The sequence below is a fragment of the Trachurus trachurus genome, assembly GCF_905171665.1.
Source record: "Trachurus trachurus genome assembly, chromosome: 2".
In the NCBI taxonomy this organism is placed as follows: domain Eukaryota; kingdom Metazoa; phylum Chordata; class Actinopteri; order Carangiformes; family Carangidae; genus Trachurus; species Trachurus trachurus.
In genome coordinates, this window is record NC_139914.1 from 12,878,672 (window position 1) to 12,902,704 (window position 24,033).

At 40.6% G+C, this 24,033-nt stretch overlaps 1 protein-coding gene and 1 pseudogene across 2 annotated transcripts in view; one reads left to right on the top strand and one right to left on the bottom strand.

Moving 5' to 3' along the window:
* Positions 1–840: 840 nt before the first annotated feature.
* LOC310995979 (nuclear receptor subfamily 4 group A member 2-like) lies at positions 841–6,126 on the bottom strand (annotated as a pseudogene). Its single transcript has 6 exons — positions 5,281–6,126; positions 3,774–3,903; positions 3,503–3,660; positions 2,621–2,903; positions 1,805–1,986; positions 841–1,088 (listed from the first exon to the last, which is right to left on the bottom strand). The product of its transcript is annotated as a nuclear receptor subfamily 4 group A member 2-like (transcript).
* A 2,165-nt stretch (positions 6,127–8,291) lies between these two features.
* gpd2 (glycerol-3-phosphate dehydrogenase 2 (mitochondrial)) overlaps positions 8,292–24,033 on the top strand; it is a 37,821-nt gene continuing 22,079 nt past the window's right edge. Inside the window, exons 1-6 of the mRNA XM_083988953.1 lie at positions 8,292–8,389; positions 12,152–12,258; positions 16,273–16,444; positions 17,440–17,564; positions 17,675–17,772; positions 20,064–20,227. Of these exons, the coding sequence (XP_083845079.1) occupies positions 12,157–12,258; positions 16,273–16,444; positions 17,440–17,564; positions 17,675–17,772; positions 20,064–20,227 (661 nt within the window). The 5' untranslated portion in view covers positions 8,292–8,389; positions 12,152–12,156. The remainder of the gene's footprint in view (positions 8,390–12,151; positions 12,259–16,272; positions 16,445–17,439; positions 17,565–17,674; positions 17,773–20,063; positions 20,228–24,033) is intronic.

The following is a 24,033-nucleotide window of genomic DNA, read 5'->3' on the forward strand; positions in this document are numbered from 1 at the left end:
CAAGGTTTTTTTTATTTTATGAACAAAAAATTCACTTTTTTGTGGTTTTTAATATTAAAAAAGACAAAAATATCAATGATTTGGTGCTGGGTTTATTTTTGAACCCAGAATTCTTTTTGTGTGAATCTTACTATAAGTATTAATCATATATAAAATGCATTTTTGGGGGGTTTTTGTTAGTCCTCGCACAGGATTCTTAATAAATGACAATATATATACCTGAAAAGCTATAAACGCTATAAATAAAATGCACAATACAGGCAATCTGTTGAAGAGAGAGTGTGAAAAACGTGTGTCTGTGCAAACGCAGCCCTCAAGATTGAATTAAACCATTTATTTAACATGTAAGTGCAGCGCTGTCGTTTTAAAAGGTGCATTCAGCCTCCAGTCTCCATGCAAAGGCACCGATTTTACTGTAAAATAAAAATGTTAAAATCCGCATTTTATGTCAGAAAATGAATATTAGCTGAATAAAACTTCCGAGGAGCAGCACGGCACGTCAAAACCCTCAATAAATCAAAGCTCGGCAGCAGGAACGTGATTTATTTATTAAAACATGGACAATGACAGTTTACTGGGAACACAAGACCATGGTAGAGTGAGTCTACTGAATTATGTCATCCACTATGTTACAAGTATAGGCTGTTATAAAGAACCTAAACAGAATGGGACGCACAAATCATTGCAATGGGAAAATGTGATGTAATTGCTCGATATTAGTGTTTTTTTTGTCGTTGTTGCAGTGCACAGAGCTGAAAGTGTCAGGAAGGAACAGACCGCCGGGATGGAAGCAAGAAAAACCACAGAAAAAAAAGTCCCCGTGCGTATTCTCTCACGTCTCTAAAACGGCAACGTGTCGAGGAATAACTTATCTATTATTGCAGGCGGCGGCACCAGGTCCTCCAGCTTCAAATAGAAAATCCTCTGCAGGCCCTGGATGCACAGCGTGCGCAGTTCGGGCAGCTTCTCTAAAAGTCTGGAGAGGTGGTTGGACCAGCAGCTGGAGCTCCCGTCGCCGTCCTTGAAGCACCTGACGATGCCGTTCTGCAGCTCCTCCACCTTCTTGGGCTCCTTCAGCCCGTGCCGCTCTGCAGGTCCGTACACAAGTCACATTTAAGACACATTTAACACATATGAGATGGTTCACACTCGATGCAGAACAAATGGTTTTAAAGGGGAACTATGCAAGAGCTGTTTTGCTAACCCTCCTCCTGGCCATGTGCATTTGTTTTCAACCAAGCCGGCGAGAAATCCATCAATAGAGCTGTGGATAACGTTATATACCATATATGATGTTACAACGTGTATATTTGTGTAGTCTAATCTGTTAGTTAAAGGGATAGTAGCATTTTTTTTTAAGTGGGGTTGTATGATCTACAAATAGCCCCTAAGTACTTTAATTGCAGTAGAAGACTCTCTGCACTCCTCCCGTTAGCAACGCCAGCCCATAATAGCCCTGCCCAGAGATTTACAACATACATTGTTGTGAACAGACCAAAGAAACAGCCTATTTTCACGGCCTAAAAGAGGTTTTACCTGAAAAAAATGCACAGTTCCATTGTTCGCTATAATAAAAATTTTTCCAGCCCTTCAAAGTGCAGGAAAAACACAGTGTAAATCTCTGGGTAGGGCTATTATGGGCTGGCGTTGCTAACGGGAGGAGTGCAGAGAGTCTTCTACTGCAATTAAAGTACTTAGGAGCTATTTGTAGATCATACAACCCCACTTTAAAAAAATGTTACTATCCCTTTAAGCTAAAAATCCTGCATAGTTCCTCTTTAAAGAGTGAAGTCGGGCGTCTCACCAGGGGTGACCAGGGCGAGGGCGCATATGCAGGAAAAGGTGGAGACGTCCAGGTTCATCCTCTGCAGGTTGCCGGAGAATTCCACGATGCTGTCGATCCACTCGCCGAAGCCCCGCAGGCACTGCAGCCGGTGCCACACCGATCCATCGCAGAAGATCAGCTTCCCGTCCTCCGGGCTGGATCTGAAACGGAACGACAGCTCGTGTTAAAAGTGCAAAAAAGCCCGAAGAGGAAGAGGTGGGTGTAAACTGTTTGGTTACGCTTCTATATGACAAGAGATTGATGCAAGGGGAACCTGTCAGATACATCCATTATCAGACACAGGGATGGGTTTGTGTTTCAAAACAAAGGCACAGCTTCAAATGACAGAAAAGGTCTTGATAGAAAGTGCACACTAAAAACAGTTGGGTTAAAAAATAACCAAATTATAACCCAACTGTTGGTTCAAATAAGGACAAACCCCTTTTTTGGGTTATTTTAACCCAACAGGTTGGGCTATTCTTTTTAACCCAAGAGTTGGGTTATGCTAACTACAACATTGAGTTATTTTTACACCCTTAACCCAATGAATGGGTTACTCACTGAAAAATAACCCAATTACTTGAACAACCCAGGAATTGGGTTAAATTCATAGCCTATAACCCTGAAAATGTGTTACACTCTGGAAAAATAACCCAAAAATTTTACCAAACACCAATATTTGTGTTTCAAAACAAAGGCACAGCTTCAAATGACGAAAAGGTGTTAATAGAAAGTGATAGTATTCATTGATTGATCCATCTAAATACGCAGTGAACCGGCTGCTCAGGTCTTTACCTGTATGAAAGTCGTAAAACAAAGAGCTCCAGGAAAGCCGAGTAGAAGAGGAGGTCCTGGTCGTGTTTGGTCAGGGAGCTGAATCCCGGGATCTTCTGCGCCCAGCCTCGGATCACCTCCATGGATCTGGTCAGCAGGTCGTAGAACTGCCGGACGTGCCGCGCGTCGTCTCCCCCCGGACTGCCGGGACTCTCCTTGAACTGCGGCGAAAGGTCACCAGCGACATCAGGAAGGCAAAGCCATCAATTACAGCCACATCTGGTGCAAACGTTATGTCAGACTTCTGTAGAGCAGTGGTTCTCAACTGGTGTGTCGCGGACCCAAAAATGGGTTGCGGACAGCTGGTCAAAAAAGTAAATAATGTTTAATGCACATCTGATGTTGGACATGTCTTTTATTTTGAAAAATAACTTATATTGAAAGGCAGGCATCGCGTATGCAGTTGTAATGGTCCTCCTCAGTTTCTTATTATTTGCTCTGAATGCAAAGATATCAATTTCTTATTAATGTGGCCTGAATGCAGTGAATCTTGTTTTGTTTTGTGGGTCTTTATTTTGTGCAATTTGATATTTATTCACTTTTGTGAACATGCTCTGAATGCAGAGATGCATTAGAAGTCAAATATATCGTTTTGTTGGTCTCCATTTTGTGCAGTTTGATATTATTTTATTCACTTCCGTACATGCAGTTGACATGATCCTCAGTTTCATTCATGTGCTCTGAAATGCACTTTGCTCAATAAGGAGCAAAATGAGTTTTTAAAGGCTTAAAGGTTTGAATTCTATAAAAGTGGGTCGTGACTTAATGACCATGGGGAAAATGTGGGTCCCAGAGTGAGACTAGTTGAGAACCACTGCTGTAGAGTTAACAGCTGCAAATTACTTTGGAGTAGTCGAGGCGAGAGGGCGCGGGGTTGGACTCGACGTGCGCCCGGACGAGGGCGCTCAGCAGGGTGCTGACGGGCGAGGACGAGTCCGGCAGAGCTTTGGGTTTGGACGGCAGGCGACCCCTCCGACCTTTCAGACCGTCCGTCCTCACCACTGCAGCACGAGGACGAGGAGGAGGAGGAGGAGGAGGAACAGGGAAAGAGTCATTCATCAGCCTTTGTTTTGGGGGTTTCACAGTGACAGTGATGAAAGCCGCAGGGTTTTACCTTCTTTGACCATTCCCACTACAAGGCACTTCTGGAAGCGGCAGTATTGACATCGGTTCCTCCTGCGTTTGTCCACAGGGCAGCTTTTGGCCGCCAAACACACATACTTGGCATTTTTTTGCACTGTGCGCTGCATGAAGACGGGAAAATCAGTGCACAGAATATTAAAAAATGCAACACATGCGATGGTAACTCGACTGAGACTGTAGATAATATCCAATTTCAAATTTAACATACATTCTTGCAGTTATCAATGAAATAACGTATAAAATCATCTGAGTATGTAACACAATTAAAAGATTCTTGACATGTTCTGTGGTAGCATTTCAAAGGCCATTCAATCCCAGCATTGGTCTCTGTGGAGCTGATGTCCTATTGTTCTTAAAGTATTCTTTAAATGGCAAATAATTATCAGAGGCAAGTAAAGAAATGGTCTGATCTGCATCCAGCAGCCTTTTGGGAAGAGTCCTGCAAAGATGCATAAAGAAAACAACCATACAGAACAGTCATATTTTCATTTATGTGTTAATAATGTCAGAAATAAAACCTATTAAAGTGGTTCTTTTGAAATTGCTCCACATGCAGAGCCTTAAATGGTCCTGAAAATGAACAGCAGCACTCCTGCTCCTGTGGGCCGTGTGAGGCGGTGTGAGGCATTCAGCAGGCGGACAGGGCAGTCTGGGTAAACACAGGGTCGTGGTCATTCATAATTTGGAGACTCGCCCCCGGGAATCTCCCTCAGAGGGAAGAAGGCAGAGGTTTTTTTTTTATTCCTGGCACGTCGGTGGCCACTTTCATACAAGACATTTGCCCCTAAAACGCACGTGTCGAGGGATCAAAACGTGCTTTTGAAGTGTAATGTCCAATTTAGGAATCAGTCAGGCGTCCCATGGGATTTTTACATTATAACCCATTACTCCAAATTAAGATTTCATTAGGGAATAGGGTTTCAAAGGGGTGGAAAATTTCCAGAAACTTTCCATAGTACTGTAAATTAAGGTGGGGAATTTCGGAAATATTTCAAATTAGAAACTTTCCATGGGAATTATGGGAATTTATGGGAATTAACTGGAAATTGGGGGTATCATATCATATCTAAACATAAATATAAATTTTGTTCTGTCATAAGCAGACATCCATGCAAAATAATACAATTAAAAAACATGACATTTCATTAGATTTATTTGTGAGTAGAACTTTATCAAGTTTGAATTCTTGTATGAACAATCAATTATTTTACTGAACAACAAAAACATGAATGGTGAGTAAAATATTACTAATTACTACTTATAAAGGGCCAGCCTTCAATTTTGTAAATTTCGGATTTATTCCCATATATTCCCGTTAATTCCCATGGAAAGTCTCCAACTTATTCCCTATAACCCTATTATAGGGAACATGTGGAAAAGTGAATATATACACGATTAAAAGTGATTTTTTTTGTTTTCCCCCCAAAACTAAAAGCTTCTTGCACAGTGTCATGTTGATGCAACTCTCCAGAACAAACCTTGAAGAATCCCTTGCAGCCCTCGCAGGTGCGCACCCCGTAGTGTTGGCACGCGGCGTTGTCCCCGCACACCGCGCACAGCCCCTCGGCCCCGAGGCTCAGCGCGCCGCGGCTGGACGCGGAGGACGTCTGGTAGTCCATGAAGTGGTGCGTGTGCTGGGCGAGCTGCAGCGGGTGTGGAAAGCCCACGCCGGCTGCGTCCAGCGGCTGGTGCGCTCCGTCAAACTTCACCTGGCAGGAGGACAAGCTCTGTCCTCCGTGCTGCGCCGCGTGTTTCAGGGACAACAGAGAGAATCTGGACAGCGGATAGTTTTTCCTGTGCGCCGCCGCCGCCGCTGCAGCCAAATAGTCCTGTCGGAAACTGTACAGAGAACCGGACTCGTCCCAGATGTGTCCCGGTGGTGTGTGGAAACTGGACGCGATGGGGGTGTGAGGCGAGGGGGAGCGGTGGTAGTAGTAAACCGAGCCCGGGGAGGCGAGCAGCTCGTCCGCCTGGTGCGAGGAGGAGGGAGGATGCTGCTGCTGCTGCTGGTTCGGCTGGTAGCGCGGACATCCATGCGCGTCCTCCACCTTTACGCACGGCGGCAGCTCCGCCTGCACCGACATCTGGAAGAGGCACGGCGGCTTCACGTCGTAGCCGCCGGAGGAGCCGTAAGAGTCCGCCAAGGGGCCGAAGCCGCCGGGTCCCGATGCAGCAGCAGAGATCTCACTGTTAGTAAGGTCCATGCTGAACTTGACAAACTCCGGGGTGAGGAAGTCGCAGCAGGTGCGCTCTCCGCCCGCGCTCTGAGACGCCGGACTGGCTCCTTGTGGAGAGGAACCGCACTGGGTCTGGACACACGGCATGGTACAGTATCTGCGAACATGCATGGACACAGATTAGAGGAGTCAGACAAAGCGTGCACAGGAATATTTTGCATGTCTGATGCATCGAGAAATGATAAAAGTCAAATGTGCAACCTGTTGGACAAAATAATTCGAGGACTTATTGGTGCGTAAACGAAACTGCGATGCATAAAAACCTGAATTAAATACCTTTAGGCTTTAGTTGTCTTTGTTTTAGAGGATCTTTTATTTAATTCCCGCTATAAATTTTCTGGAATTAAACAAAAAAAAACATCAGAGCATCACTTGCAAGTGAAAAAAAGTGCAGTATAAATACCTTAAAGCTCTTTCCGATGCAGAACAAGAGTGGTAAATAATCCCATTTCTGCCGCGCTGCTTCTTGTGGATGTGAAGCTTTTAGCTGGCGACCAGAAAAAGTCCACTCACTGTCTGGAGAGCAAAAGGAAATGACTGTTCACTTCTCCCACTCGCCTGGCTCGCGGACTGACTGCCAGTGACACCGACAATGTGCTTTTGTTTACGTGGTGCGCACCCTGTGCCAAACCCTATTACGCACAAGCCACGGAGGGGTGGAGTGGTGTGTGTGTGTGTGTGTGTGTCGCTCTTGTGTGAGAGTGTGTGGGAGCCTCCGACTGTGTGGGCACAGAAAGTAGCTCATGCAATTTGGAAGTAATGCTTGTGGCCCACTTTCTTGCCGTCTGCGTCATATTTTAGGCATTTTATTGTTATTTAATAATCCATTGGAATCGTGGCAGTGATGTGCACATGTTTAATAAGTTTCAAAGTGCAAATATTAATGTTTATTTTTGTTCTGCATCCAGTGCTCTAAGAGACAATGGTCCCCTGGGCAAATTTATTTTGTGAACCTTTGTGTTAATTTTGTGTTTCTGTGTTGTCATTACTGTTTTATATGGTAATTTATGTCTTTTAGTGGTAATTTGCATCTTTTTGTCATTGTTCTGGATCTCAGCAGCTATTATTTGCTAAAAATAAGACTTTAATTGTAGTGCACATTTCATTGAGAAAATGCAGCACAATGTGATTTATAACTAAAAAAAAGGCATACGACTGCATGCAGTTGATGCACAGGAAAAGCAATCATAAAAACATGATATTTTGCATAACTTCAGGGCCGTTGTATAGGGGAGAAAGGTGATGATAATTCTAGGGGCCCAGCGCCCAGTGGGGCCCATAAAAAACCCCAGTAGTCTAATCTTTGTATGACTGATTTATTCTGCGTAAGACCCTGACTAATACTCATAGTACACTGTAAAAACTCAACATCTTTCCAAGAATATTTGTCTTATTTCTTGTCCAAATGTCTCATTTCTAGTCAAAACTAATCTCTTTCCGCTTAAAATAAGACTCATCACCTAAAAATTAACTTGTTTTTAGATCATTTTCACTTAAATTCACAATAAATGGAAAAATCTGCCAGTGAAAGTAAGTTTTTTGTGCTTGTAATAAGGAAGAAAAACTTGCTCCACTATCAGATTTTTTGTACTTAGCTATTCCAAGTGAAAATCTGCTTGAAAGAAGTAAAAAGTGTCTAAAAACAAGCTACTTTTAATATGATGTGTCTTATTTTAAGTATAATGAGATTTGTTTTGACTAGAAATGACATTTTGACTAGAAATAAGACAAATATTCTTGCTAAGATACTTGAGTTTTTGCAGTGTAATGCTGCATTAGCATCAAAACAAAGAAGGCTAAATAAAAAACGATAATACAATACATACGTAGTCTAAGAAAAAAAAAGGAAAAGTTAGGGGGAGGGGCCCACTTTAGTATTCTTTAAGGGGGCCCAGAATTCCTAGCAACGGCCCTGCATAACTTTGTAGTCGTTTTGGGGCTTTTCTGTAGTCATTTGTGCTGTTTTTGATCTCTTCTGGTTATGTATTGGAGGTGAAACTCATGTTTAACTCATCCGCTGCTGTAAGACTCAGAAAACGACAGCTGGTGGCACTTCTTTCTCTTTATTATTATCTCGAAGAGGAGAGGAGGGATGCAGGAGAGCCCGGTGTTGTGTTGTGCAACTCGGCCCCAGCCTTACGTCAACAACGTGGCCCCGCCTTGAGCTCGGACGCCATTGGACGAGGCCTTGCGAGCGCCGCGCTCTGATTGGCTCTCCGCGGGGGTCTCCACTTCCTGGTTGTATCTGTCAAACACAACGGCTCGTCGGGGATAGCAACCGATGTCCTCAGCAGTCGCCGCCCTGCATCGCTCCGAGCGAGGTTTATTCAGCCACAAAACAAGATATCCTGTAAGTGGGAACCTCTGTTATATCACCCGGTTGTTTTTTTCGCCCGTGTTAACAAAAACTAATGAACATTTACATTTTAAACCCGTGTTTACTGGCGTAGGGCCAAAGAAAGCGGAGCAACATCTGCAAGTTTATCTTTGCTAGTACCTGTAAAATAGAAATAAAAACCCAGTTCTCCTCATTTAAAAGCGACGGACACGCCACATTAACGTGTAGCCTATAATTGTGTATTGAAAACCGTAGAAAAGCAGCTAAATATCCCCGGTATCCTTAAGTTAGCCCTTCCTTTCCTGTCACGTTAAAGAAGTCGTCTTCCTATAACGTAAAGAGCTTATTCGTGCCTGTTAAGACGAAGCTCGTTGGTGGTGTTTTCCTCAAAGACCAAACTGGGATAACGTTTTAATCCACAGCAAAGATGTCACTTTGAAAATAACACCGACTTCCTCTTGTGTGGTGGCAGATACAGGAGTAATATAACAATCCAGCAACCTGGCTTCAGAAATCCTCATATCTGCCATTTTTCCCTCATTTGTATAATATGAATTACCATAACTGGGAAATACCTTGTTAAATAAAAAAAAGCAGAAATCTAAATGGAGGTTCACCATGTGCTTCTTAAAAAAAAGCCTCCTCCTTTGCTGACTCATAGTCATAATGAGTCCACAGGCTGATGTAGGTGAAGGCTCACTCACTGATTTGTGTGAATGAGGATGATGATGTGGAAGAGGAAGTGGGGATGTCCTGGCATCACAGATTTTTACTGATTATGTCGCTCGTTTATTATTGGTCAGTGTCACTCTGAAGTCTCCACAATTAACAACCAGCATTGGTGCGGTTTATCTGGCTAAACCGCACCCATCAGCCAGCTGAGTCCTGTCACCGAGCTTCCTGAGGGCTAATTATTGTCATATTTGGCCTTTATACGCCGGTGTTCAGTAATGAGCAGCCTGTGTGAGTGTGAAAGGGTGTGTGAAAGCCCGTGGTATGTCGCAGAGTGTTGGAAGGCCGCTTGCACAATGTAGAGAGGCTGAGTCTGGGCTGAAACAGTTCAATTATAGTGCTGAGTATGGGCAAAGGGAAACTAGAAATGTAAATAAAAAGCCATTTTCATTCAACAAAAAGATGCTTCCAGCCAGGGCTTTGTACTGAGCCTTTTGGTCCAGATAGAAATGTGTAATGCATAATGAGTATTGGGAAGTGGTGAGTGTTAGGGTTAGGGTTCATGTTTACCGGTACTTCCTCATTTGAATGAAAAATGAAACCAGTTCTGGTGGGTTTTAGTGAGAGTTTGTTAATTATCTTGAATGGAATCAGAAATGATGCAACTTTTATTCTATTGTTAACCCACATTTTGTATTTATCATCTGTAACCCTGGTTTTTATCCTACTTAGCCAGTGGAAACACTCTTGAATCACTATTTCAGCCATCCAGAGACGTGATAGCTCCTTTTAAAATTCTTTGTCTTGCTTATGTGCAGAGAGAAGGGGGCTATAATTATTTTAGTCATGTGGTGTGTGACTGTAACTCACAGTTTAAGCACTTAACACAAGCGCTCGTGCCATGATAAACGACACCGTGCACTTTAAGCCCTGTGGACACTTTGCATTAACGTCTTTATAACAAGCAGTAAAAGACTTTCTAAACCACTAAACCCCAGATAAGTAAATATTTGCCTGGATTCGGCTCACACACACACTGACTCATTCGGCCAGTTGTATTTTTTTAAAACTTGTACGAAGCGAAAAACATTTTATAATTTGCTCCGAAGTCGACACTGATGCTGATTTTGTTTTGTTTTGGTGAAGACACAATCGTGCGACTTGTAATAGGTCATTTGTTCGACCAAACTGCTTATTGACATTTGTGCCATCTGTAGCTGTGTTTTATTAAAATGCATTAGAATCTGCTTCTGCGTTGTGCCACTCCCAGGAAACCTTTTATTCAAAGTGCATTACGGTGGGAATGCAAATACTTTTTGCCGCCCCTGGTGGGAATTAAAGCCCTCCGCTCAGCCAGGCCGGGCTGGTGTCATGTTCTGCTCATTATGGAGCAAAGGGTCATTATGAAGAAATGGGAACAGTTGCTTAGTACTGAACAAGAAAACAAAATACTTTTATTTTATTTTTCCAATCGTTATTTCAAACAGGAATGACTCTTTTTTTTTCTCTGCAAAGTATGAAAACCAAGCATGATCTGCAGAATTAGTAATCAGGCGCTAACAGTATAGGTATTTTAGTCGCACACAAAAGTTAATTATCAAAGCACACGCTGATAAAGAATCGTTTTTTATTATTGATTAAGATGTCAGTGCAAGTTTTCAATTAATCAATTGGTCTAATGATGTAGTGTTTTAAATGTCAAAACCAAAACAAATGACCATGGCAGGTTACCAGAGGGAATGGGCTGTCCTTTACCTGCATATTTAATCTAATAAACTCTATGTAAAGTTTATTATTTATCGTGATAGGACACGAAAAGTAAAAGTTTTGAGTTGTTTTTCAAGAAAATATGTGAAGTATTTGTAAAAAATTACCTTCTTTTTAAAATTTGGACATTTTTTCAGATCCAAGGTAACTATTAAACATTAGTTAAAGGGACATTGTGTAACTTCTCCTGTTATCTATTCACGAAAATCGATTATTTTGTTCAAATGTGTATGAGGAATGGAGTGTTACACTGATGCTGCATTCACCTGCAGTTCCTACACAATGTACCTTTAACTAATGCTTAATAGTGTGTACTTATTATAAAGTGTTACCAAATCCAAACAAGACATGATGGTAATACGTTAGTTGCAGCTATAGACTAAGATATGAAATCTATTAAAGGGATAGTAGCATTTTTTTTAAAAGTGGGGTTGTATGATCTACAAATAGCCCCTAAGTACTTTAGAAGACTGTAGAAGACTCTCTGCACTCCTCCCGTTAGTAACGCCAGCCCATAATAGCCCTGCCCAGAGATTTACAACATACAGTGTTGTGAACAGACCCAAAGAAACGGCCTATTTTCACGGCCTAAAAGAGGTTTTACGTGAAAAAAAAATACACAGTTCCATTGTTCGCTATAATATAATTTTTTCCAGCCCTTCAAAGTGCAGGAAAAACACAGTTTTTATTTGGACCTAACCAACTCACGTATCCCTCCGCCCAGGGTTAGCGCCCGCCGATCAGCAGTTGGTTAGGTCCAAATAAAAACTGTGTTTTTCCTGCACTTTGAAGGGCTGGAAAAAATTATATTATAGCGAACAATGGAACTGTGAATTTTTTTTTCAGGTAAAACCTCTTTTAGGCCGTGAAAATAGGCTGTTTCTTTGGGTCTGTTCACAACACTGTATGTTGTAAATCTCTGGGCAGGGCTATTATGGGCTGGCGTTTCTAACGGGAGGAGTGCAGAGAGTCTTCTACTGCAATTAAAGTACTTAGGGGCTATTTGTAGATCATACAACCCCACTTTAAAAAAATGCTACTATCCCTTTAACATGGTGTCATGGTGACAGTTTTGTAAAAGTTTGTGTTCATCCTGCACCACAGGTGGTATAAACGCGCACCGGCAGCATTCCTCTGTCTCTTTCTTTTTGCAGCACCCTCCTCTCCCCTCCCTCCCCAGCTCCTCTCCCCTCCCCAGCTCCCTCCCTTCAGCTCGCTGCATGCCTCCTTCACATGATCACCTGCCCCGCCGCAGCCTTACAGTTATAACACCCCCCTTGGTTTGTCCCTGCTCTTGTCTGCTCTGCTCACTGCACTTCTCCCTCGCCTCCGCAGGGCCAATGGCGTTCAGGAGGGCTCTGAAGAAGACGGCGATCATCGGGGGCGGGGCGGTCGCCGCCGTTTTCGGCCTCTCGCACCTGATCGAGTACAGAAAGACGCAGGTGAGCTGATGAAAGCTGTAAATGTTTGATTCCTGGTGGATAGGATATATTCCCTTTGCAGGATTTGACCATTTTATCTTCTACTCTGGCAGCTTTTAAACTTTAAGATTGACTTCATTTACATCTGGATTCTAGCAGGACTATACCATAGCTAATAGCTAACCATATCATTGTGATAATAGAGTTTCTTTTATCCTGCATAAAGGTTAATGGGTAGGGAGGGACTGCTTTTCAGGGCATGTCCCATCTAGATAAAGGAATGTGTTTGCCTTCTGCAGGAGACGTAAGTGGACTTGAAAGAGTGCAGTGGAGTGTAAACAATGTAGACATGTTGATAAAATGAGCATATTTCTTTCTACAGTATGAGCAGGCTTTTCTACACCAGCATCCAAGTGCTTTTTCTTCTACTTTCTGGTGCTTTAGATTAGAGTATGTGATGTTAATTTAATTTAGGAGCGGAGCATCTTGAGCACCTGGAAAGGTGTGGCCATTTTTCTATTTGCCCTTTTGTTACAAGGTTTTTTTTTTTTTTTTTACAGTAAGAGATGTATTGAACTCCTCTTATATCATTTTGTTGATAGATTTGTAGCTACACCAGCCTAGCATACAGACTCAACATCTCAGCCACATTCATTTAGTCTGAAGAAGTTAAACTGCTGTAAACACGTGAAAATGCCAGACCTAAACTTTAGAAACTGTTTTTTTTCTCTATTATAGTTTCAGTTCTGGACTCTTTAAGAGACATTATTTTATATTCTGTGGATATTTTTTGTCTTTAAAACTGAAAAGTGGAGTTCCTCAGTTGTTTTTATTTCATCCATTCATCGCTCACTCATTTTCTGTTGCTTATCCAGATTATTCTTCTGTTGCACACAACTGATGGATAAAACAAAACAAAAGCCACTTAAAATTTTCAAATTACATTCTGTGTGGTACTGAAAAGTTACTTCCAGTCAGTGTAATTTGGTAAACACTGTATATTTAAAGTTTTTTTTAACTGTTTCCGCTAAGTATTCAGATGTCGTACTTCTCCAAAATGATCAGCTTGTTTGCAGATTGTTATGTGTGGACGAGGAATGACAAAAACTCAGGCGCTTCTGCAACAATAGTCCAAGTGTCACTGGTAGTCGAGGACTCACATCAGCGTCCCGCCTCATGACTGGGAGCAGGGCCGTTGCTAGGAATTCTGGGCCCCCTTAAAGAATACTAAAGTGGGCCCCTCCCCCTAACTTTTCCAGTTTTTTTTTCTTAGACTACGTATGTATTATGGTTTTTTATTTAGCCTACTTTGTTTTGACGCTAATGCAGCATTACACTGCAAAAACTCAAGTATCTTAGCAAGAATATTTGTCTTATTTCTGGTCAAAATGTCATTTCTAGTCAAAACAAATATCATTATACTTAAAATAAGACTCATCATATTAAAAGCAGCTTGTTTTTAGACACTTTTTTACTCCTTTCAAGCAGATTTTCACTTGGAATAAGTAGAAAAAATCTGCTAGTGGAGCAAGTTTTTCTTCCTTATTACAAGCACAAAAGACTTGCTTTCACTGGCAGATTTTTCTACATATTTCAAGTGAAAATTAGTTTGAAACAAGTGAAAATGATCTAAAAACAAGTTAATTTTTTAGGTGATGAGTCTTATTTTAAGTGGAAAGAGATTAGTTTTGACTAGAAATGAGACATTTGGACAAGAAATAAGACAAAAATTCTTGGAAAGATGTTGAGTTTTTACAGTGTACTATGAGTATTAGTCAGGGTCTTATGCAGAATAAATCAGTCATACAAAGATTAGACTACTGGGGGTTTTTATGGGCCCCAATGGGCGCTGGGCCCCTAGAATTATCATCACCTTTCTCCCCTATACAACGGCCCTGCTGGGAGCACTCACTGGCCTTAAAGACACAACTATTTGTCTAATTGTAAGGATGGTCACCATGCAGACAGAAATAACCACACGCCTCGGCCTCGGCCTCGTTTGAGATGGACAAGCAGCTGTGTTTCCCGCCGACCTCTGACCTGACGTAGGCCTATTTCAGGCGTGCCGCACCACTACATACCACACTTCATGTGACTGTACAACCTAATGTGAACTCTTGTTTTGTGTCCCGACCCTTGATATTGTCGCCTCTCTCTCGTCCGTTGTCGTCGTCGTTGTCGTCCGCTCCACCAAGCATGGATTGGTAAGCAAGAAGTCGAACCCTGATGATGAAATATAATAATTATTTTCACAATAGTTTGTAATCATGCATGCGTCTAATCCCAGTAATTGCAACGCTGATGAGATGAATGTCCGTCTTGTCTCCTCTAGCAAGGGCAAATGGTTTGGAGAAGATTTCAAGATTCTAGCGGCCGATTTGGCTATTAGCATGGGGCTTTGCTCTGCCATTCACTGACTTAACTTGATTACAGGAGGCACGCTGGGTCTTAATTCTGTCGCACTGTTTGTCTGTACGCATCATCAAAAATAGACAATGATTATATCATCTTCTTGTTTGCGGTTCGCAGGCCCTAAATTACCAAATGCCTGCTACCATTTGCAAGTCAAATGCCCGCGCCGGCTTCAAAGCAGCTTGATGCAATCATTTAACCTGCGCTGCTAAATAGAAGAAATGAATAAATATTTCATTAGAAGTGAAATCCCACATCCTCCTCTCAGAGTGAACCTGTGTTTTTTCTTTTTTTTTTCTTCTTTTTTCTTTTTTTCATCGTAGTTGTGATTATTGCTTTAATTAATTATTTTGCTAATCAAACAATGGGTGTCAATGATGCTCAACGACTGGAATTGGATTTGTTTTGTGCCGAGCCGAGCTGAGCAGCATGTTGCAGCAGGTTGTAACCCTTTGCAAACTTTGCTTTGCTACTAATCACATCATGATTATGTCTTTTTTTTTTTCTTTTCTTTTTTTAGCAACACTTAACTTGGAAACCAAAGGTGAAATGAGACATTATAAGCACATTATTATGTCACCTTGTGCCAAGAGCAGCTTCAAGTAGTGTCAAGTCGGAAGCTATTATAGCCAATTTGATCATCAGGGAGTAAAATCTGATATTTACAACTTTAAATCTCAAAACTTAAAGGGACAACGAGGAGTTTTGGAAAAGCGAAGCGTTTTCACACTACATTTATGAGCCTCCGCGCGCACCGTACATTTCTTTGACCGGGCGCAAGACGGACTCATGTTTTCATTCATCAATAATTAAAGTCAGAGGTTCAAAGAGGTTCACATACCACCGTAGTTCCGACCATAAACGGCGATGCGGCTGCGTTATTCTCATGATTCGCAACGAAGGAAACGCTGGTCGGCTCGACCAGCACTTCCGCCACCACCAATAATAACAAAATAACGATAGAGACAGAACGATATATTTATCGAAAATGGGCCCATTAACAAGTGTGGGTAGCGGAGATTCATCCACATTAACGTGAGACTTTTTTATAACCGAATAGAAACTCCTCGTTGTCCCTTTAAGACAAAAAAGTGTCAAAAATAATATTTTAAAGTTCAGAATTGATCTATTTATTATCAGTTTACATATAAAATTCAGTATCCAGAGTTTGTAAGTGTCTTGAGCTAATTATAAATGCATTAAGAAGCCAAAATATCATCAATCGACACCATAGTACATACATTATGCTCCATCCATTACAACACAATAAGAAGGCATACAGCCGTATGTCTTACAGTGATGTTACGCTACACACTGAATCCATAATGTATGAAAATGATTGCAAGTCATAATGTCATGTTATTTTACGAGGTGATTAATGCATAAAGAATAATGCATGAACACATTACACTGTGAATGTGTGTGCAGTCTGTGTGCTTACAATGTCTCTAAACACACCTCAAGGAAAGTGTTGCTGCATTCATTTAAATAGAGTTTTAACATAGGAATTAACATTAAAAAACAACCGAGGGAAGTCAAAGCCACTGAAGCTACTGTGCCTATTGTGTGTGTTTGTGCTGGTGTGTGTGTGTGTGTGTGTGTGTGTGTGTGTGTCACGTCCAGGCCAGGTTAGCCCACGTAGCTGCAGAAGCGGAGCTGAAGGTTCCCTACGCCGACGAGCTCCCGTCCCGACAGGCCCAGCTGGCGGCGCTGAGATCCACCGAGGAGTTCGACGTCCTGGTCGTCGGCGGAGGGGCCACGGGCGCAGGATGTGCCTTAGACGCTGTCACGCGCAGTAAGATAGATCGCTGGCAACAACACAGCAGCCCCCATCCACACTCAAACACACACAGACACACCACCCTCCTGGGTCGGTTTTAAGTCTCTACTTAAAAAAAACACATTTCTTTCCTTTAGCATTTACTGATTTTACCAGAGTTGCTGATTTCCTCTGTTTCCCACTTTTACCTGTTTGTTTATTGTCATTTTAATGTTTGATTTTATCCCCTGTGATTTTATTTTTCTTGTTTTAAAGGGATAGTTCAACATTTTGGCACATTGACCCATTGCCATAATCCCTATAGTCTTAGGAGTAGGTTTGTTACCTTTAATTGTCGGTGCAAGCTATTTTTAGAACGGCGGAGCAGAGCCGCTACGGAGGCTAGTGGAATTTCTTGGTTTCACCTCATCAAACTCATCAAATCCAAAATCCAACAACTCCACAACGCTCTGGTGGACAAGTTGTGACCTGCACATTCACCACGCTATGAGATAATAACACAACGTTATGAGACAGAGTCGTTTTCGAGGCAAATGCAGAGACTGCTTGCCGAAAAACTGTCCCTGAAGGCAACACGCATCAGCAGTTTTGCATGAATTTACCTCAAAACCAAGAAATCCCATTAGCAGCTCACGGCTCTGCTCCGCTGTTCTAAAAATAACTTGCTCCGACAATTAAAGGTAACGAACCTACTCCTAAAACTATAGGGGTTATGGCAATGGGCCAATTTGCCAAAATGTTTAACTATCCCTTTAACTGTTAGCCTATCCTCATTTTCTCTGTAAAGAACGTTGTACTCTTGTTTGATAAGTGCTCAATGAATAAAGTTTATTATTATGATTGAAGTAGGGAAACGCCTTAGAGTTTATAATGATCTCACTTGTTGCTGCTGCTGAAAATACACACACGTTGTTTTCTGTCGAACACAGTGGAATAAAGAGAAGAAGCTTTTAAGACACATGAGTATGAAACTGTGACAGTATTAACTTGTCATGTACGACTTTCCTCAGACCTCAAGACTGCCCTTGTGGAGAGAAGCGACTTCTCCTCAGGGACCAGCAGCCGCAGCACCAAGCTCATCCACGGTGGCGTGCGCTATCTCCAGAAGGCCATCATGCAGCTGGACTACGAACAGGTTCCTCCACATCTTTTTTTTTTTATACTTCACATTCACCCCACTACACAACTCAACACTGTTCTTGTCTCATCATCTGTTTTTATTCTGATGCTTCGTCTGAATCACAGTACATGATGGTGAAAGAGGCCCTGCACGAGCGAGCCAACCTGCTGGAGATCGCACCGCACTTATCGGCGCCGCTGCCCATCATGCTTCCTGTTTACAAGTAAGAGTCAGACTCTGAGAAGTAGAGAAATGAAGAACTGCATTAGTGTTGTCACGATACCAACATGTTTTTCGATACTTTTCGGTACTTTTCGGTACTTTTCCAAATAAAAAGAGAACACAAAAAATGTCATTATTGACTTTATTTTAATAGAAAATCTTAGAACTATAACATATGCATCAGTAAATAATCAGTAAATCAGTGAACAATCACTGCTGCTGCATTAATCTGAACTCTTCCTAAGTTAAAACATTAGTGGTCTGTTTAAAAATGAATATCAACTGCATTATTTGAGGTCTGAAAACACTGCATCTTTTCTTTTTTTTTTTGTTATTTTGACCAGTTGTAATTTTTGGGAGAAATTGTTATCAGTAGTTAATAGAAAGAAACACAAACGTTCATTTTACTCAAACACACACCTATTGTTTCCCATACGTAGACCAATGTGCAGTGCAGCGCCACAGAATCAAAGACCAAGACACAAATTGACTCTGCTTTTTTTTTCTTTTTTTATCCATCAACGCAATATCTTTCCGTTAATTCATCTCCGCGTAGCGCTCTTTCGCTGTGTTCACACACTCACACAGAGAGAGAGAGAGAGAGAGAATTTATGGTGCGTTCATTACAACTCGGAGGTCGGGATTCCCAACTCGGAAATTTCCGACTTCCGACATCATTGCTGCAGGAACTCGGAAGAGAAAAAACATGGATACCCGAAGGAAGTTTGGCGTATTGTGGCTCATAGCTTAATGCGAAAAATATATGCAGCAGCAAATTATGTTTATTTTGGAGGCAAATGAAGAGGAGAGAAGAGTGAACATAATGTTACAGCCTTGATAACAGTTAAACGTTATTCCCGTCACATACGAGGACCGCAGTTTCACACCATACAACAATCACAGCTTAATATAAACGTATTTCATATAGGCTACTGCAATAATACACAAAAATATGCATTAAAACCTCAACAAATAACTTCAAATGTCTAAATTCTAACCATTTAAGACGAGGGCTGCCGTGTTTTGATGTTGTCGTGATGTCAAGTCGGAAAGTCGGAGCTCTGATATGACAGAGTTCTTACGGATCCTTAAGAAGTCTTAAAAGGCATTGAATTCATTCATCAAAAAACAATTCCTTAATTGGCATTAAAATGTCTTAAATCAATTTTTCAAACGTCTTAAAAATGTTAACACATGGGAAGTGGTATTTTATGGTTGTAATTTGTCTCAAATCTCAAAATAATTGGTAACATTCCCACATAGAGAAGTTAGTAGCCGCTAAATCTCTCACCGCCACCAGCTCCCGAGTCAGTTTTTTTTTTTTTTTCGGACTTTTTATGCATTTACTTTGAAAGGACAGCTGCGGAAAACTCGTGCGAGTTTGTAGTTTTCACCAAAGTCCGTGCTTTTAATGGAAACACACAGAACTCAAATTTATTTCAATGCGCATCATTTCCCAGTTATTTCAATCACTTTGGATGGAAACAAACGAACAAGCAAACGTGTCCTTTTTAGTTTATCATCTCCTCTCCACAACTACACAGCTGTTAAATGATGTCACCCCCCCCCCCCCCCCCCCAATTATTCATGTAGCAGTCGCTTTACCTTGGACCACATACAGGGTATCCGCGGGGTCTTGAAAAGTATTAAAAGGTGATAAATCAATTGTGGGAAAATTAAGACCCTTAAAAAGTATTAAAAGTCTTTTCACGACTTTATAAAGTCTTAAATTTTGAAGGTATTTTTTTCTGAATTAACTGTCCAAGAGTTTGAGTCCTAAAAAAAACATTGTTAGAGTGTGTGAATTTATTCGTTTTATTAAAAAACAAAGATGAACAGGTAAATAAAAAACAAGGCTATTGTGGGTGCGTTCGTAAATTGTCTCTGAGCCTATTTTGAATTCTGTTGTATCATAGTGGTCTATCTATAGTCTTTATCACAAACTAAGTGTCACTGATGTAAATGGTTACAGCTTGAAGCGGCGGTGAGGTATTAAAAAATATTGAGAAGGTCTTGAAAAAGTCTTAAAAAGGTATTAAAATGAACTTCAAGATTCCTGTATATACCCTGACATAGGAAAGTGGGTACAATTGTCCCTAACCCTATGTATGTGGTGACGTTTGTGTTTAATGTGAAGTCTGTCTTAAATTTCATTTCAAGTGGCATTAAAAACTTAAAAAGTCTTAAATTTAACTTGGCTTAAGCTGTAGGAACCCTGGAGAAGAAGAGAAATGAAGAACTGCAGTGTTTTATTTCTATTTAACTCCAATCACTGTGTTCATCCTCACCCAGATGGTGGCAGCTGCCTTACTACTGGGCCGGGATCAAGATGTACGACCTGGTGGCCGGGGTCCAGAACCTGAAGAGCAGCTACGTGCTCAGTAAGACCAAAGCCCTGGAGCTGTTCCCCATGCTGAAGAAGGACAAGCTGGTGGGGGCCATCGTCTACTACGACGGTGAGTCCCGTTGTCACGCACACTCACTACACCGTGTGTGGACAGTAATCGCTCTGCTTGTTGATTCAGTACTGAGCTCTGTGTTTTCTGTAAACAGGAACAAAGCAGCTGAGTCAGTCTCACTGTTTTCCCTTCTTGTTCCTCACAACCAGAATGAACATAAAGCATAAAAGCAGAATGGTTTAAAGCACATCACAGTCTTTATTTATTATATATGTATGTATTTATATAGATATATACAGCCTGATTTTATAGGAAGTTTATAAAAAACACTGCTGGGATTAAACATTGACATTATCCCACCAAAATTGTTTTATAAACTCTTAAAGTTGTCATTTTCTGCCAATAAATGCTCTAAATGACAATATTTTTATTTCAATTTTGGGTAAAATGTTGTCAGTAGTTAATAGAATAAAACAAAAATGCTAATTTTACTCAAACACATACTTATTTTCCATACTGTGAGTAAGTTTTACTTACTTTACTTACTTATAAATAGTAAAACCAGAGAAACTCATCATTTTGAAGTGGTTTTGCGGCTGTATATAAGTCTGTTTAGAAATTGCAGCAGAAAATGACACATTTAAAATCATGCTGAGTCAGTCTCACTGTTTTCCCTTCTTGTTCCTCACAACGAGAATGAACATGAAGCACAAAAGCAGAATCGTTTAAAGCACATCACACTCTTTATTTATTATATATGTATGTATTTATATAGATATATACAGCCTGGTTTTATAGGAAGTTTATAAAAAAACACTGCTGGGATTAAACATTGACATTATCCCACCAAAGTTGTAATTTTCTGCCAATAAATGCTCTAAATGACAATATTTTTATTTCAGTTTTGGGAAAAATGTTGTCAGCAGTTAATAGAATAAAACAAAAATGCTAATTTTACTCAAACACATACTTATTTTCCATACTGTGAAGCACTCTGTGTACGCGTACTATGATGGGTGCTATATAAATAAAGTTTTACTTACTTTACTTACTAAAACCAGAGAAACTCATCATTTTGAAGTGGTCTTGCAACAGTTTATATATAAATTATAAGTCTGTTTAGAAATTGCAGCAGAAAATGCCACATTTAAAATCATGTGGAGTTTGAAACAGGCTAAAAATACCATGCTCATATGCACATGAATAAAAGGAATAAAAACTTGACCTTCAATACTTGAAAAATTGATATGGAAGTGATATATTGAAAGCATTGATCATGATATTTCCATGTTCCCCAGTTCATTTGCTCAGTTAACGCAGGGTTGTAGCTGTTTTTTAGGTGAAACCAGTTTGTCATATTGTAGAAATAGTGTATAAATGATGAGATGGAGCCAAACGGGAGATTAAAGATCAGATTCCATTAGAACAGGCCGTCAGATGTGAATCCTGCCCGTGGCGCTCTCGTGTCCGCTGGTCCCTGGCGAAATGTGTTGACAGGCTGGTGGGATGCCCTCTCCTCTCCTCCCCCCGTGGCAGTAAAGGTTGCGTGTTCCCTGGATGGATGGGTGGGTGCTGAGGAGGAGAGCCAAACATATGCTGAGTGGCCAGCTGAGCGTGAGGAGATTCGCCGCGCCTTCGGGCACCGTTTCTTTTTCTTTTTTTTTTCTTCCACCGCCACCGAAAATAACAACTTTGCATCTGCGGGCGATGGGTCTGTTACTGTTACTGTAGGCTTCACTAACAGGTAGCTGCTCCTTTATTTACAGTAGATCCATCGGATGCCTTTTTATTTAAGATATTCAACAGTTTGAGAAAATTATACATACAGTTTTAGTTTATTAGTTTATTTATTCGCACCAATACAGAATAACAAGAATAGGACACATTAAAATACATTGACAAAAGAAATAATAGGTGCAAGCCGAGACAAGAGACCCAAAGGTCCTATACAAGGCCTCAGCTCAAGGAAAATGTGTACCCATACATACACAGACACACACATGCATACATACTAGACATTGAGAGTGGAAACACTACTCAAAAATCACAATGCTAACAATAATATTAATTAACAAGACAACTCAAATCACTCCAATATTAACATACAGTCACTGTTATTATTTTAAATGCTGCTATGGGTATCTGGGAATGCCTCAAATGGAAATTTCGTTGTATGATATACAATGACAATAAAGCATCTTAATCTTAGTAGAAAATGTTTAAGTCTACATTTGAGCACTGAAATAGACCTACACTTAGTAATTATATGAGGTACAGTATAGAATTCCAGATTAAAGGACCTCTGAATGTAATACTAAACTGACAATAAACGTATCTATCTATCTATCTATCTATCTATCTATCTATCTATCTATCTATCTATCTATCTATCTATCTATCTATCTATCTATCTATCTATCTATCTATCTATCTATCTATCTATCTATCTATCTATCTATCTATCTATCTATCTATCTATCTCAGGGTTTCCGCGGGTCATTAAAAAGCATTAAAAGTCATTAAATAGATTTTGCTAAAATTAAGGCCTTAAATGGCATTAAATTTGATTCCCAGAGGGATTAAAAAACAAAAAAGTACTTTTGATCAGAAAATAATATTATATATAAACATTCATTTTGCACAGAAAGTAATGGTGTGAAAACATGCGAAACCAAGTAATTGGGTGTTTGTATGCACACATATAGTATTTGCAGTCAGTGATGGGCATTAATGATGGGCATCTATCTATCTATCTATCTATCTATCTATCTATCTATCTATCTATCTATCTATCTATCTATCTATCTATCTATCTATCTATCTATCTATCTATCTATCTATCTATCTATCTATCTATCTATCTATCTATCTATCTATCTATCTATCTATCTATCTATCAAATTTAAAGAATAAAAACCAAAACAAATGATTGTTTTCTCTCTGAATGTAAAGTCTAATTCAGAATTTCCTGCCGCCTGCAGAAAGCAAAGAGCATTTCCTCGGTGCAAAGCAGCATATGTTTGATTTCCTCCTCCTCCTCCTCCCCCGCCATCATCTGCTCTGAGGTGGGGGGTGGTGTGGGGGGCACGGGGCCGGGATGGTGGAGGGGTGGGGCGTCTTTTCTCCAATTACGCCGTCTGGAACAATCACGCCCGTGACATTTCGAAATCTGACCTTCTCTCCCGGCGGTGTAAAACGCCGAGGAGCGACGTCGCCGTCGGTCGGTCGGTCGGACCAGCTGAGCAACAGCTATTTCTCCTCCCGCTGTCTTGGTTACGGCTGCTGCTGCTGCTCCAACAACAACAGCACAGCCTCCTTTTTATCCTCACAAACCCCCGGACAAAGAATGTGAGGGCCTTAATCCTCTCGTTTCAAATTAGCCGGGGTGGTCAATTTATTTATATGCTCTGGACGCCGTGAAAACACAGCAACAGTGTTTTATTACCTGTGAATTCCCAAGGGTGCTCCGAATAATTTCTTGTAGTAAGCAAAAAACATGTTTTATTATTTCATTAGTATTATTGTTTATTTATCATTTCCTTTATTTAACTTATTAAGATTTAAAAACCTCTATTACAAAAGCGACCTGACTAAGAGAGCAGCTAGAAACAACTCTACATAGATTTAGACTGGACTTTCTGATCTGAATTCATACTAAGACGTGTCTTTATTAATCCTCTGTCTTATCTTTATTAAAAATTGAGAAAATTAAGGAGAAAAATGAGAAAGAAGTTCAGTAAAAATGGGATAAAACGGTATAAAATAATCAAATTAATCAATAAGAGACATAAAGAGCCAAAACAGACACAAACAGAAGTTAAAAGATCCGAATAATTTCTTGTAGGAAGCAGAAAACATGTTTT